This window comes from Plectropomus leopardus, chromosome 4, assembly GCF_008729295.1.
Source record: "Plectropomus leopardus isolate mb chromosome 4, YSFRI_Pleo_2.0, whole genome shotgun sequence".
Classification (NCBI taxonomy): domain Eukaryota; kingdom Metazoa; phylum Chordata; class Actinopteri; order Perciformes; family Serranidae; genus Plectropomus; species Plectropomus leopardus.
The window spans coordinates 10,063,535-10,080,020 of record NC_056466.1 but is presented as its reverse complement, the minus strand read 5'-3'; the positions used below and the strand labels follow the sequence as shown (position 1 = coordinate 10,080,020).

The 16,486-nt window shown below is 41.1% G+C and overlaps 1 protein-coding gene across 1 annotated transcript in view; it reads right to left on the bottom strand.

Annotated features, from left to right (window-relative positions):
• Nucleotides 1-16,486, bottom strand: part of sorcs3 (sortilin related VPS10 domain containing receptor 3) — a 275,666-nt gene that overhangs the window by 162,723 nt on the left and 96,457 nt on the right. Inside the window, exon 2 of the mRNA XM_042484973.1 lies at nucleotides 2,873-2,940. Coding sequence (XP_042340907.1) covers nucleotides 2,873-2,940 — 68 coding nt within the window. The remainder of the gene's footprint in view (nucleotides 1-2,872; nucleotides 2,941-16,486) is intronic.

Below are 16,486 nucleotides of genomic sequence, written 5' to 3'. Positions count from 1 at the left end.
GAGAAGTGCAAATGTTTCGTGCTTTAGAGGACTGTCATCTCAAAAATCTCAAAGAGAAAAAAAAGTTGTTCAGATGGAATACTGCTCCTATCTCAGGCAAACAGAGCGGTTGGGGTTTGAACCAGTAATTGCATACCCAAGTACATAGCAGCATCATTGGAGAGGGCAAGTAAAAAGGAAATTTGAACTGGGATGGGATTCAATGTTTTTGAGTAGTAAACAAACAAGTCACTCATACTCTATTTTTCTCCAAAAAACTGCAGTACATCTGTCTCCTAGCTTTCTGTCTTAGATTTTCTTTCACTTATGGTTACTTTTAATCCTTTTAAAGACATCCAGTTACGGTGTGGGCATTGCCTCACAGTAAAATGTAATGCTGTTGACACAGAATTGACTGTTTGCTAGTTTGGCAGACATGCTAACAATGGCAGCTTATGTTAGAGCAGATAAACATACAATTTCATCAATTCCTTATGCTTTTGCTCTTGTGTTACTGGTTTTGGAAAAGCTAGAAAAAAAGACACTACCTCCAGTGTATTGCTCAAAAACCTGATTCACAGTAGGGTGCTTGACACTTGATAAGTGTTGCATGAGCCAATTTCTAACCCGATTTTGGAGCCACACAATTCATTTCAGAGTCTGACTGAATTCCAGCTTTTTCTTGCTAACTTGTGTTTGAGTGTGTGTAAAAGGGAGAGAGACAAAGAAGAAGAACAAGAGAGAGAGGGGGAATCACAACTAGGACTGCCTCGTTTTTGTAGAAATGGGATTTTAAGCCCTTTTGGGGATGTCTGTCTCTACATATATGAACTGTACCCTCCCCTAGCAAACACACTCCTTCCTTCCCTCAAAGAATTTTTACTAACAATTAAAGCCAGAACAGAGACAAATGGGCCATTTTCTTTTCTGTCTTTCTTTAAACACATACAGCGTGAATACTTAGGTGGTGGCTTGACAATCTGACCACACAGTGTGAGCACATAAATCGTAACCTTGAGCTAGATATCCCAGACAGTTTGCTCGTACAGTGGGCTTTGGCAGCAGTTCAAAAGCAGGCTCAAATCTTCATGGTAACCAGAGAACTTTCTCGATTTTTACAGTCCAAGTCTATTTCTGTCGTGTTCAGCGAAGCATAATCTGCACCGCTGCATAATCTGCAGCTGTGCTGAATAACAAAAATATCTCACTGTATATGCGTTTTTAACTTATTTACCGTATATTCATTGATTGACCAGCTCCCAGTCTGTCTGTGAGCAGCAGATTTCCCTCACTCACTATGGTGGTCTGACCTGACATAAAAAATATTTTAGTTCAGTAAATGTCTGCTGTCAGTCAGCCAGATGAAGGCAGTTTGACCAGCTGCTGTCCTCTCAGCTCCCCAGGAGCTACTGCTGACAGACGGCTGCCTCTGTGAACATGTGATCTCTAAATGCAGGTTGCAGTTGGTTTGGATTGAAAACAGCTATTTCCATGAAAAAGTTACTAACACTACCCAATAACAGTATGCAACAAAATATGGCATTGTCCAGGATATTACAGAAATTCTCCTGGTGCATGACATGAAAGGAAAGTGCTGAGTGACGCATTTTTCTGTAAAAAACACATCATTTCTATTCATCGAAAGGGTCAAGCACCCAACGACAAATAAGGCTTTACTCCAGAAATCCACTGTTTGACAGATACACCAGCTAACAACTGGGGGAAAAAAACTCTCTATAAACATAAATAAATGTTAAAAATGTTCTTTTTTGTAAACATATCACATTACATTACATTTTCATAAAAAATGGTCTGTAATCTCAGGCCTCAATAACATGTTCTGAATGTTGCTTTGCGAATGTTGTTCCTTTGTTCTCATGTAACATTATGGGAACATTTTATAAAAGAACATTCTATGACCTGCAACCTTTCAACATCCCCAAAACATCCTCAGAGTGTTGCAGTTAAAACGTTACATCTCAGTCAGCATTTAACCTTATAGGGACATTATTTGAAATGATAAACATCCTTAAAGCGTTCTTTGAACAATAGATCAAAATGTTTTCTTTATAACATTAGCATTAAGCTTTGTGAATTGACAATCACTGTTCGGGGGGTTTGGTGAATGGTCAGTTAGCAGTGAGGACCCAATTCCCTTAAACAGTACACTGATAATCTGGGAAAAACTCTGATCAAAAATCAAAATCTTATCCAGAGGGGACGTTGTCATGTGAGTGGCATCATCCTAAAACTCAGACAAAGAAGTAACTGTATTCATGTTACACAATCCACAATTTGTTAATGAGTTTCACGCAGCTGATCGGGAATGTGTTGCCCATCCCTTTTATCAGTGTGTTTTTACACTTTATAACACTCATGCTGTTTCAGCAGTGTGTGTGTGCATGTCTATGCGTGTTTATTTTATTCCCAGGGAGGAGTGAGGAAGGAAAATATATCAGATAATATGCCAGAACAAGAGCATGGCAAACAGCATCCTCTACACTGAGTGCCCTGTCTGACCATGCATGACACCAGAACACACTGTTCACAGCACAAGGGGGGCGGATAAGAAAAAGACACGAGGTGAGCAGACAGGTGGGAAAAGACACTGATGCTTCAAAGTTGTACCAGAAAATGAGCAGGAAAAGCAGAGATGACGAAGTCCTGGCATTTGTTTTAAAGGTGTACCACAGAGGGCCAAGTCTGATGCTGTTTGCTGTCAGTCAGCAGACATTATATTAAACTGACTGGTCAATTAGCAGAAACACCCAGCTAATCACAGGATCATTGTGGATCAAGGCTAATGCTGCCCTTTGACACCAGAGCAGCATTACAGGAGTCAAACACATCTATGTGTAAATAATTTATGAAAAAGATTCTCCTTTGTACTCACCTCCAAAGAGTGCTCTCAGTGACGCTACCAATATGAAAGTCGTACAGCTTGGTTAGAATCAGGATCACCTGCAAAGAGAGGGAATTTTTACCATTACAATCAGCGTGTAACACTTAAGTTTATTTTATTTTAGTTTATTTGATATGGACATCAAAGTAGTATTAGAAATGTACGCTTATGAACAAGAAATAGATAAACTGTGTTAAGTGTTTGTAGCGAAATGCTATTGTGCAACACCTGTCCATCAGAAGCTTTTTAAGAAGTTAGAATAATTTTTTAAAAAAAAAAGAAAAGAAGAAGTAAATAAACACACACCCCAATAAAATCAGTAAATCCATACACAAATAAACACATAACATACAATCCAAACTAGGGTTGCAAATTGTAAACACTTAATCAAGCATCCTAATATTAACAATCGATTAGTCCTGCTTTAAAAAAACAACATAAAGCGTTGCATAAAAAATACCAAATGCGTTTTTTCCTCAATCAAAGTTTTATTTCCAAAGCAACAGTATGCATATATGCTAAAAAAAAAATCACCCCTGCTAACATACAGACTAAATGGAAAGCTGCAAAATAAGAAGAGAAACAGAAACATATTTCAGACTCACAGGGTCCCGATTTCTGTCTATTTGTTATTGTTGGAGAAAATTAGCATGTCCACATGGCTGGGTGTGAGAGCGCAGCCGGCTGAAAACACCGCTCAGATGGTCCCGATGTCGCAGGTATGCAGACGCACTGACGTGCCAGCTTTGCCAGTCTGGGGAATCTCCCCGCGTCTGTCGGCTTAGTATCCAAGGTTGGGGTAATGTCCCGTAAAAAGTCCTCAACCTCCGTGTCCATGCTGCCAGTGGTTGGACTTAGACCACAGCAGCACAGCTGCAGCTCCCATCGCTGTCGCATCATTGTGATCGCCACATCCAACATCCCCACCAGCTCAACCTGCTTAGCTTTTCCATCCAGTCGCTGTGCAGGTGTTAAAAACCCCAGATCCTTGTGACCACGGTCCAGCATCGTTGCGACCATCGGGAGGGAGGACATAACCTGGTCAAACTGGATCTGTGTAAATTTATAAGCGGATTATTCTTGAATTCCACCATTCACGGTCAGTCTTCCTCTTTCCTCAGGAGATATCCACTGATGAGGCTAAATGTGGTGGAGTTAGTGCTGCTGATGGAGACCTCCGACGCCGCTGACATTGCATGCTTCCGCGTGGCTAAAACCGGAGCTGCATCCTCCATTAGCCTCCCGTAACTCCTCTGGCAGCTCCTGTGTGTTGGCGGTGTGCAGCTTGGTGACGGTCCGGTCTGACAGGACGGCTACCACAGTCCACCTGTGCTGCACGAGTCTGCCGTACACGTCACTGACGGGATTACGCCGTTGTCACGTCTGTTGTCAACGCAACCTTGCTAACGGTGCTAGCTAGCTAGCAGCTCAGACTTCGCCTCCGTCATGGGATATTGTATGCCGGTTCAAGCAGATGCATCATTATCCGAAAGCCTTGGCCTCCACCATAATTATGTCTTTCTCCATAGCCGCTAGATTGACTGGGTTATTTTTTTCCGCCCGCTGTGCGCTGCATCTCTTCCGTGCTAACACCGATGGTGTGTTGCTGTTGTTTAGAGGATGGCATGAATATTACTGAAGTGTTAACGCATCTTTGTCGTCGCCGTGTTGTATTTGAACACAGCTTCGCAGTGTTTACAGATGGCATTTTCCTCCTTTAGGTCGAAATGGTCCCACACAGTGCTTCGCCGTGCCCGCTTCATTTTCCAACATCACGTCCGCGCTCTGCTTCCTGACATCCAGATGACCTCCCTGTCACGAAATAGTTACACAGCGCCCTCTGGTTGGGAATGCGGGTCACTGACACATGCTTTGACATACTTACTTCTACTGAGAGCTAAAACGTAACGTGCTGCATTTTCAATTTAGTTGGTAAAAATTCCCATTGTTTTGCTTCAGAAGACTGATTGCCCAATGTGGTTTTGCCTATGCAATGCAACAGTTGCAACTTAACCATCCGTGACTAAGGACCATGCTGCTTCATCTCACTTTGTGCATTTGTTGACATCAAGGTAAGGGGCTGTTTCATCCCAACATGACATAATCTCACCATGTGCATTTGTTGACAACACCATAACAGCATCCTGGAGCGAAAACAGCTGATGCAGAAGGATACCTAAAATGTCTTACGTGGACACGGAAGGTCCCGGCAGAGCAGCACCATGTGACGAGTTGGGATGAGAACGTGTTGGAATATCACATTTGTTCAATTGCTCTTCATCAGCCTGGTCTAATGCTAGAATTCAGGCTTTCCCTCAAGTGAGGGAGTTTAAGTACTGCAGGGTCTTGAGGATAAGATGAGGCAACATCAGCACCTGAGTTTGTGCTGCATCATGGGGATGCTATATTGAACCGATGTTGCGCACAAAGAGCTGAACCTGAAGCTCTGGATACCAGCTGACCTACTTTCAAACTTTTACCTTTCCAACCTGCACCTAGTGTCATGAGCTTTGGGAGATGACTGTAAGAATAAGATCAGGCATACAAGCAGCTGAGAGGTTTTTTTTTTACAGGGCTCACCCTTACAGCAATAGTGTGACATTTTGGGAAATATGCTTATTCAGATGAGAAGTTCAATACTCTCATTTCTGTACACTTAATACGATGCCACAGTCAGCAGCTGGTTAGTTTAGCTTAGCAGAAGGAAGAAACTCCAGACTTGGCTCTGTCTCAAGGTAAAAACTCCCCCTACCACCACCGCTAAATCGCACTAATTAATAGGTTACATTAAGTTTGTTTAGATCCTACAATAGCCACCTCCTGAAGTCTTGTCCTCACTGTGACGTTGCCAGGCAACCAGCAGGGAGTAACTATGCCCTGCCAAGACAAAGTCTGGCACGCAACTTCTGAGCAAAAAGGTGAATTAGCGTATTCCCCAACGCTTCAAACAATTCATTTAAAGGCAAGGGAAGAGTGCAGACATTTGGAAGAAGTTTTTTAAGCATTTGATCAGGACACCTCCCTGTGAAGATATTCCTTGCACAGCCACCTGAGAGGAAACCCCTGGGCAGACCCAGAACATGCTGGACTGATTACATATCCTGTCTGGCCTCAGATCCCCCAGGAAGGGCTGGAGGACGTGGCTATAGAGAAGGACATCCTTCTGATCACTAACTCAGTCTGCTGCTGCCGCTGAGCCACCCAGACCTGAATAGGCTGTGGAAATGAATGGAGGCTCTTCCTTTTTAAGTGTGGTGCTCTCTATATAGAATACTTTATTATATGCATTACTAATCATAATATTATACTATAAACATTGCAATCCAATAAAACCCTCAAAAAGGGAAAAATGTCCCTTTCAAACGTAAAGCTTCCTAAATCTGAAACTGTAATTAGTACGTTGCTGTTCATGCAAACAAAACTTTCCGTTCAGCTGCTTCACAGTAAAAACATTGTAGGAACTGCAGATTATTTAACAGGGTGAGTATTTATTGTACATTGTGAAGTTGCTGTGATTGTACATTTGGACATTTTAGCTTCTTCTTTTTTTTTTTGCCAGACCATTTTTACATTTGAACTGTCAGCCTTGTTTTCTAGTTTAGCTGAACACTCATAATCAAGTGCAACAAAAATAAAACAGTTAGTTGTTGTCTCTATTTCAAACAAGAAGTACGGATTTCTTAAAGCATTCTACAAAATAATTAATTGCATTGAGCTTGGCAACTCTTAAGAAAAAAAAAACTTTTTTATAGTTCGGGAAAAAACACATTCCTCTGTCTTGTTGTTCTTGTAATGGCCTTACTGCACGTGAACAAAAACAACCAATCAGAGCCAAGTCTCCGGGGTGCCGGGTAGCTTAACTGGTGGGGTGGGCTCCATGCACAGAGGCTTTGTCCTCACTGCAGTGCCCCCCTACTGATTCACATTTGATCAGCGTTGCCTAATTTGACAGTTTGACATGATTGACAACTGCATTAGAGACTCCTCCGCTCTGATTGGTTGATTTTGGTGCGATGAGGTCGATTCTAGCGAATGTCATAACAAGCAATAGAAGGGGGAAGATGACTTTTGTCTCATGAACTTCTTTCAGACAATACTGACAGTTTTGGCAAATATGACACAAAGTTGTTTTCATAAAAGTTACCAATTATAGCTTTAAAAAGCAAATTTAATTTTCTCCAACACCTGTTTGGAATACAAGGCAGATATTGCTGTGCATAATAGTATTGCATAAATGACGCTGCGTATGCCACTTTGAAATGTAGTTTTTCTCTTGATGGAGCACGCTGCTGTCCTCACCCCTGTGGAAAAGCCTGATCCAACAGTCTCTGTGTTCACAGCTTTGGTCTCTGCTCTTTTGGAGAGATAATCAGCAGGCGGGGCACTTTGATAAGCACTGTGCAAGTCCTCAGAGCAAATAACAAGACATGAAGGCCAAGTCTGCCATGACAGGATCAGTGGTCAGCTGTGATCCTCCACTGTGGAGGGCAACTTTGTTGCACAGAGAGACAGCTGGGGGTGTAAAGTTGTGAGAGAGATGAGAGGTAATACATGAGAGATGAGAGGTAATACGTTTAACTGGGGTGAAAAAAAACAAACAAAAAAAACACTATTTATTACACTTAACCATCTGGTAACATCCATGACTGATATTAGCCTCTGGGTTACAGAATGCAGTCAGAGGTGTGTGAAAAAATTAGTTTAGCAAATGTGAAAACAGGAAAGCGCTCACACGCAATTATTTGGCATTTATCACATACTTGACCTGAGCTCACCGGGGGAAACGTCCTTTTACATAATAGATGTTATTTTCATCCATCAGTCCATGTGTTGTTTGCTGAAATGTTTCCCTTCCCGGCCTAAATGACTGCTGCTCTTCCTCATTAGCATCCACGTCTCTCGTTAGCATTTCCCTGCCTGCAACAATCTTATGCTTGTTTAAAACAAGCCGACAAGCTCGACTTGAGTCACTAGGCTGGGAGGGGATGCGGGAGGTGTGGCTGTGACTCTTCTGACAGACATCAGGGCTAGATGAGAAGAAACTGAATCTGTGTACTGATTGGAAAAGAACCATTGTCCTGGCATCACTGCCCTCTGCAAGAACTCATGTCCTTGTGAAGCTCTGAGGCCTGCAGACTTCCAGGACCTTTCCACCTCTGGCTGAGCCTCACTATCCCCGCAAGCCCTTTAAACAAGCCAGCCGCTCACCAGGGAGCTTCGGATGGTTCTTGTAGGAAGATGTGCCACTTGCCCGAGGGATCCTCCTACTAAGACTGTAAACATATGTTCCAGGCCAAGCAAGATTTGCAGTGCCAGGGAGAGGGCAATGTTGAATAAGATGGAAATTGGAAAATGGATTGTTGCCATGCGAATTCAACACATAGAAGAACTGAATGTATGCGTGTATGTTTGTGTGTTTTGGGTAAATATTTGTTGTAAGTGCATATGTGAATGCCGTGCCACTGTGGAAATGAGGACGTCTCAGAGAGAGAGTGCGCGCTCCTACAGGCTCTGTGCTGTCAGAGATGTGTGGTCTCGTCTGCTCAGGGGGTGACACACACAGACACGAGTAGTCCTCCCATCCCCGCATGACAGCCTGAATTTGAAATTGTACATTGAACAGCCAGGACACCAGCCGAAAAACAGAGAAACTACTTTTGTCCCTTCAAATGCTTCTTAAGAAAATTGTTTAAATGTGTCTCAAAAATATCTTTTCAGCCAACCTTAAAAGCCTTCTTTCAAGAATTTTTAATGCATTAAGCCGCAGACCTGAATGAAAAAGGCTTGGGGATTTCAACAAGCAAATACTCTTACTTGTTTATTTACATTCTCGCTCGCGTCTGTTCATGGCCTTTGTTCTGCAGACAGCGGGAGTAATGGAAGGACAAAACTGCAGCACATTTAAAAAAAAAAAAAAAACTATGACAGTGTCTGTATTCCAAGTGCACTCTCCCCCTTCTGAATCCCCAGTTAACTTTATTATTATATTATTCCAATTATTGAATCTGAATGTCAGTCACAGCGCACTTGCATTAGCCTTGTTGCCTCAGCAATTAACCAACTGCGGTGAAAACATATTATTAGCATATCTAAATGTCCTCCTGTCCTCAGAGACTGAGTCAGAGTGCCAAACACTGTTGTGAATATTGCTTCAGCTCAGAGTTTGCTAATGACAGTGTGAATGACTTTCTGAGAACAATGTTTAAGTGCTCTCTTTGCGTAGCAGCAGTTCAATTTTGATCATGACCTAATGAGCGGTCACTCTCGATGTCAGGTAGTCGAAGAGGGCAGCATAGCATATAGGGATGGGCATTTTAAGTAATTTCTAATTTGAGTACTTGCATTAAATTATTATAGAATACTCCACTACAACAACAACAAAATCTAACTATTTAGGAATGTAAATTGGCTAACAACAGAAAGACGTGCAATCTGAAAATCATCTGCTGTCTGTTAGTCTTACCATAAATTCAAAGTTAACCTAAAAAAAATAAGCAAACTCTGTCACAGCACAGGTTGCTAATGCAGATTACTTTTGTCAAATCAAGTTAAGTCACAAAGTTAACAAAGTTTTTTTGCATAAAATCAAACACGTTTAAGGCTGTACACCAGACTGGACCAGCAAAACCAGATATCGACCCAACTCTTTTTCAATAGCTGCTCTTACACTGCACAAAAAACTCAATAAAACCCACTAAAATCTGGCTTTTTAATGTAATGGCACTAATTTTAGCCCCTTAACCGGCGTGATGCAATGATGGGCAATCATTAATTACCATCCATCTCCACCTAAGCAGCGCTCAAACATTGTTTCAAATTAGTCTGCACCGAGTTTGAAAGACAGACTGAATAAGTCAGAGATATGTAAAAAGAACACCATAAAGTGTTTACAGGCCTCCATCCATGCTGCTGTCTAATTTTTACTAACCTGTTGTCCAACTTGTCCATGACGTCAAACGTGACACACCAAAAAAGATAAACAAACAAACACACACACAAAAACACTGCTGAAGAGCCATGTACACAGCACAACCCTAGTGGCAATGTAGACACTATGTTAACAGAGGGTCAGTTACACAATTAACAACAAGGAGAAGAAGAAGAAGAAAAATGCACACACAGTGGTACAATGCTAAAAACACTCACCAGCAACACCCAGTGTTTGCTGGCCAATCTGCTGCCACAAATGAGCGTTTTTGTCTTTGCTGTGAAAGTAGCAGAGCTAAAAGAGTGGCAATGACATCACCAGCACCTTTCCGAAAAGTTTAGAGATTTTCAACTACAAGCGCTCAGAGTGGCTGCACGCGGCACCTTAACTCTAGGTGGCCACATGTGGCTGCATACACTCTCCTCACAGGGAACAATGAAAAAGTCGGGACTGAGGAATAATTGCTATGTGTACATACTACACAGGCCCGACAGTCCCAACAAATGGCTTGACTCTGTTGTTGAATATGTTAATATCCACTAGTTAACCACAGCTATGTGATGCTAACAGTTGGCCCTGTCGCTGGCTCTTATGACTGTTTGCAGTGCAGAGCTCACACGCCTGCAGCAGTAGTCTCATAATAAATAGAGTGATTGACAGCAATACCTAACGAAGCAATATGCTGCTCACAGATCTACAATGAAATACAATTTTATCCATTTTAAATAGTAAAAAAAAAAGAATGAATGAAAATATGAATCATGTTCATGTGGCAGGGGCGGCAGGTAAATACTACATGTTAAATGAATTGTGCACATTGGACTCGAGTACTAATGCTGACCCCTAATAGGAAAGCCATAAAATTTAAGTTGCTTTCTATGAGCAGCAATATAGGTTAGTTCATGCTGACTGCAAAAGCTAACACAGCACTGACAACCATTGTGGAGACATCCAAGTAAAAGTGCAGTTTTGCAGTGCACAGAATGAAGCACAATGAAGCACAAAAGGAACAAATCACAGTAACACAACATTAATCAAATTTACAAAGTTTCCCCTGTGCCACATTTCTATAATTTTGTTCATTAATCCTGCTTCATAATTCATTTTACTCTATTTAAAAGCTTGAGTGGCATCAAAGAAACTGATCAATGCAAAACAAAAGATTTAAACTTGAATCCAAACTTCTCAAATGCAGCTCGTCAGACACTTTGTATTTTTGCTCAAACAATTTCAAAGACGTCCGCTTTGTTCGCTCCATTCTGAACAAAAGAGCTCTCTGTGCCTCTTTGATTGCAAAATGTCATGGTACTCCAGTATTGACAGTCTCACACACAACTGAAAACAAGCTTTTAGTAGTCTGCAAACAAATGTCAGGATAGTCGACACCAAAATGGCAGCTGGAACTGATCATTATCTAGAAGTGATTAAGCCTCTCAGTAGCATGTCAACAGCTGAGCAATTACTTTGTCAATTGGTGAGAGCTGTTTATGAGACACAATGTCAACCGGTGGTGATAGAGCCACCATCAAGGCCCCCCAAAAAACACTGAATCCTTTCACACAATTTAGCATGACCGCCAAGGAAAATGAAGCCACTAAGTGGATAAATACACAGTGAGATGTTTTTCAGTGACTGTATGGATCATAAATGGAGACAAATAGAGAGCTGAAATGAAGAGAGGGACGACAAAAGAGAGTATGACACATACAGGTCTCAACTGTCATCTGTTGCCTTTGTTTTCCTGCTAGCAACAAATAGGGTGGGGCTCTAAAGACCGCAGTCTTTCTCCCAGTTCACCATTTTGGTCAAAGGGTCGCTCCCTCTGGGCTGTTCAGCAAATGAAACACTCAGAAATAGAACAACATAATAGGAGATGATCATTAGTCTTGAAAGGTTAAAGTGGCACTAATCAATATCTTAAACAATGGATCAAATAAGGCGCCGCTTGCAGTGACAAACCCAAAGAAAATTATCAGCAACTTTGTAATTCCCTTCAGCTCTTCTTTCCAGCCTCTTTCCAGCCATGTTTTGTTTTCTGTGCCATAAACACCAAAGTCAGTAACTGCTCCAGCCGCAGCATGCAGAAGCATATATAAAAGCGCTAAAGGTTGTAGGACTTTGTATCATCTAGTGGTGAGGTTGCAGAACTAAAACTTCTTCTGTGTGCCAAGCCTGTAGAAGAAATTACGGTTCGCAAAAATGCAAAGAGGACCAGCTTACCATATAGACATAAACAGCTCAAACAGGGTAAAGAAAACCCAACTAGTCTTATTTTCGTTTAATAATTAACTGATGAAAACTCTGTTGTGAATATTACACACCATCTCTGCCAATAGATGCCCCTAAATACTAAACACTTGACCTTTAAAGTAGTCCAACAAATGAAGCTACATATTGAGATATAGTTCTCAAGAGTTTGATAAAGACTAAATGAGAGCTTAAAGGATTCTTTCATCAGGTGAAAGAATGCTAAAGGTGCTCTGTTTCCTTTGGACAGATAAATAGCTTTTTTATTCAGTTACATTTTTTTTCAAAAGGGGTTTACAAATCTTAATTAGGTAATAAAATGACAGGTGATGTTCTTTTCTGCTGCCCCCAAGTGGCTAAATTAAGAAAAAAAAAGGTGAATGCTGGGTGGCCCCCTAATCATTTTCTTTCTTTCAAAAAACAGTGATTCACACTGGGAATTGCTCTTGTATACTGTTAGTATACATAAGTTGCCAGAGTGAATAAATCAGCATCAAAATAGAGCTTGTTTATCAAAAAAGTGCCAGTGGAGGATCCGCCGCACCCACGACAGAGGTCCAAGCTCCCTAAAATCTGAGAAATGTTCGTTAATCTGACAAATGTCCTAAAATCCAAGACATGATCTACAAACATCCTAAAATCCTAGAAATGTCCAAAATCCTAGTAACATTTATTGGGCTGCTGCGATTGGCCCCTGCCCTCCTGTCATTTTGTGGCCCCGAAGCAAAGCAAGTTGAGTGTACCTGCTTTAGTGACAGTATCTGCTCAAAGTAGGAATCATTTGGGGCTAAAGATGACTATGTTTGGAATTAGTGAGACAGGCAAAGCATTTGTGTGCTCATCCCTAGAACCGGCTTGTTTCTCGTCTCTTCCCCCTGGGGTCCACGGACCCCTGGTTGAGAACCAGTGGGACCTCCACTGGTTAAATGCTCATATAAAGGAATCCTTGCGTATTCTACTGAGCAAATAGACACATAATACAAAAGAATGCTGATTTTACATTGACGGTAACCTACAGTATACGACACTAAACTGAACAAGGCATGTAGAGTTATGATAAAACACACTGTTAATTATTAAATAAAGGAAGGCCTTACAGTGTTCCTGAATTTGAAACATAAAAGAAAGACAGGGTCCATGCTCATAAAACCCTAAATGCCTCTTCCTACTTTACCATCCATTAATTAAAAAAACACTTGTCCTTTAAATATTCAGCTGTCTGGCTGCTGTGTGGAGTCTGTGTGAGCATCAGGCAGTCTGTGCTTCATGGACAGAAGCGGAGAGCCCTGACCTCCATGTGAGCCTTAAATAATGTGCAGATTCTCAGCAGAGGAAAATGATTGCACTTGGTGAACTGAAGCAAGGTGCAAGACATTAGTCTCTCACTGTGACAATCACTCTTGATGTGCCTCTTGTCTTACATGTTGCCATCATGCTGCTCAAGGGTAATATGTAATGCAAAAACTCCTTGTGTGCATGTACTGTACACAGACTCATCATTATCCCCTACCAGGAGAAATAATCCTTTTTAGCCCTGAATGGATATGAGAACTTCTTAACGACCTTTCGGCTGACAGCAAAGTGAGACAAAAACCCAAGGTTACGGTTAAAGCTCCGCTCTGAATGCTGCAGTTAATTTATCAGTATTATGCGAAAATTAAAAACATGTTACACTTCAAAAATGAAGGCCATCGGAGGATGAGAGAGAGTGAATTAAGATGTAAAAATGAGTTTGCGTGTGTAAATGGTATGCCGTAGCTGCTGGCATGTTAGAGTCCCATCAAGGCCACACCAGGGAGAAGACTGCGGTACTGTGCTCCTTCTGGACATCACTCACTCCGCTTCCTTGCAGCTTCCTCCCTCTTTTTTTCTCTTTCTGTCACTCTGCCTCTTCACACTCCCTCTCACGCTCTCCGTCTCCATCTCTCTGTATCTGAATCACTTCCTCCCTTCTTTTATCCCCCCTCCTTCCCCTCGTATGCCTCCCTGGAGTGAAGTCCTCTCTCATTTATTCCATCCTTCATGTGTCTGTCTTTCCCTTGTACCCTTTTTTCTCGCCGGCAACATCTCACCCCATTACCTCACCAACTCTGAGTATTTCTCCCAACTAAAGCCACTTTTATCTGTGTTTATCTGGATTTGTCTTTTCCCTCTTCCCCCCGCTGGTCTTCTTTTTTTTGTTTTCCATTGTCTTTCTGCCTACCTCTTATCTTTATTCTCTTAGTTGTTTCTCATATTCCCCTCCTAATGTGCCCCAATCTCTGCTCCCCACCTTCACTCTGCCCTCTTTTTACCTGAGTTATCTCGTCTTAATGCCCCTCTCCGTCTCTCCTGTTCTTTTACTTTTACTTGTCTGCCTTGTTTTGTTTCCCTCTTGCTCGTCCACCATCATTTTAGGTTTTGGTCTGTAAAGCCGACAAGAAGGCCTTGAATCAGTCTCTTGGACTTTAGACATTTTTCAGATTATGATATTTCTTGAATTTCAGGATGTTTCTGGGATTTCAGGACATTTCTAGGATTTTAGGACATTTTTCGGATTTTAGCACCTTTTCGGCATTTGGGACATTTCTCAGATTTTAGGGCATTTCTATGAGTTTAAGATGTTTTGAGGATTTAAGGAAATCTCTAGGATTTTACGACATTTCTAGGATTTCAGAATGTTTCTAGGATTTTGGGACATTAGGGATTCAGCTAGGACCTCTAGGTTAGTACTAGGATCCTAGGATACTTAAGGTGCACTTTGGCACCTTAAGTATACATTTCATAAAGGGTAATAATATAATATCTTCTCTAACTCTGGAGCAAAATAGTTTTTTTTCCACAACAAAAAATGTAATTACCTCCACATGTCAATATTTCACTAAAGAGTCAATTCACAATATATGTGCACGAGAGACCAAAATGTAAGAAATTTGGATCTGGCCTTTACTCATGCTGCATCCATAAAACACATTCCACACACAGAAAAGAGAATTAACACAGCTACAGGAGGCAGGAAAGATATCCGAAAAACATAATAATAACCAAAGACAAGTGCTAAAAAACTGATTAAAAAAATATGAAAAGTTCTGCCACTGGAATAAAGCCAATAATCAATAAAAAAGCAAAGATATGACTGTGTTGGTTTCCATCTCGATTTCATTCATTTTTATTTTATCTGCTGCATTTAATTTTTTCTTATATTGAAGGAAGGATAAAAGTTATTAAATCTATTCAATTGACAACGTAGTACTGGAAACATGCTCACAGATGGTAGTAACTGATACTCAGTGTGTAGCACATGGAATTGGTTGGTTATTATTTTGTTGGCTTGTCTTAGAAAAGCTTGTTTGTCAGGGGACCACAGGGATGGTTGCTGTCTGACACCTATTATTTTCCATGCAGTCTGCATGGGTCGTACTAGTTTGGACTTTAATTGCGCAGAGGGGCTACATACACAAGTTGCAGACTGGGCCACAGTTGGCCTCCAAACTAGTTGTGATGACACAAAATCAATTGTACAAGCTGTTAAACTGATATTTAAGGTGAGCACAGATAAAAGTTCCCCCTTTAGCAGATGAATGTGAAAACATCCTTCTAGTGTCAAACTGTGCACATCATTCTGTAAAGTGAAGCTCAAACATCAACAAGTGAGGTAACGATAAGCAAAACACATTTTTGAGTGGAGGGGGACTTTGAAAAGATTAGAGATTTAATCATAAAAATGTCATTTAAAGGTGCAGCGTGCAGGCTTTAGGGGGGACATATTCGCAGGATGGAATATAACAAGTATTTTTTGTGTGCAATCACTTCAAAATAGTAATTGTTGCTTTTTGGTTAAAATAATATCAGTTTTATTCACCTGGTCCACTTGTTTTGAAGAGGAAGAGACCTCTTGAAGAATGAACACTGTCAGTGGGTTTTACCATTTCTCAACCAATGAAATGTATTCAAAAAAGCTTGTGACTAAACCTCCTATCTCCATTGGATTCTTTTTAACAACTCAGCGTTTCTTCTTATTTCTAAAAATAGCAATTTTAGAGATTGCTTATCTTTGCGCCCCCATGCCTATAACAAAACATGTAAGGGAATCTAACCAGGAGTTTAAACTTGACATATTTGAGACAAATTTCAGCTGCTTGCAATCTGCAGTCCTCACCACCAGATGCCACTAAATCCTACACACTGTTCCTTTAAGGCTCCAAAAGAGCAATATTTCTTTCTTTCAACTAACTTAAGTTTAACTTTTCAAGTGACAGATTTTGACAGTCTTTTTGGAGCTAAAGCTCTCAATTGGATTGCTTTATCATTGTCTGAGCAGAAGACATGGCATTCAAAAAAAGAGCTAGAGGATCAATGTAGTGCTACAATGTGAGGTCAATTGATAAACCGATCAAGTGGCCTGCATGGCAGGAGGGAGATTGCGAGCCTATATCTTCTTGATCACCTCA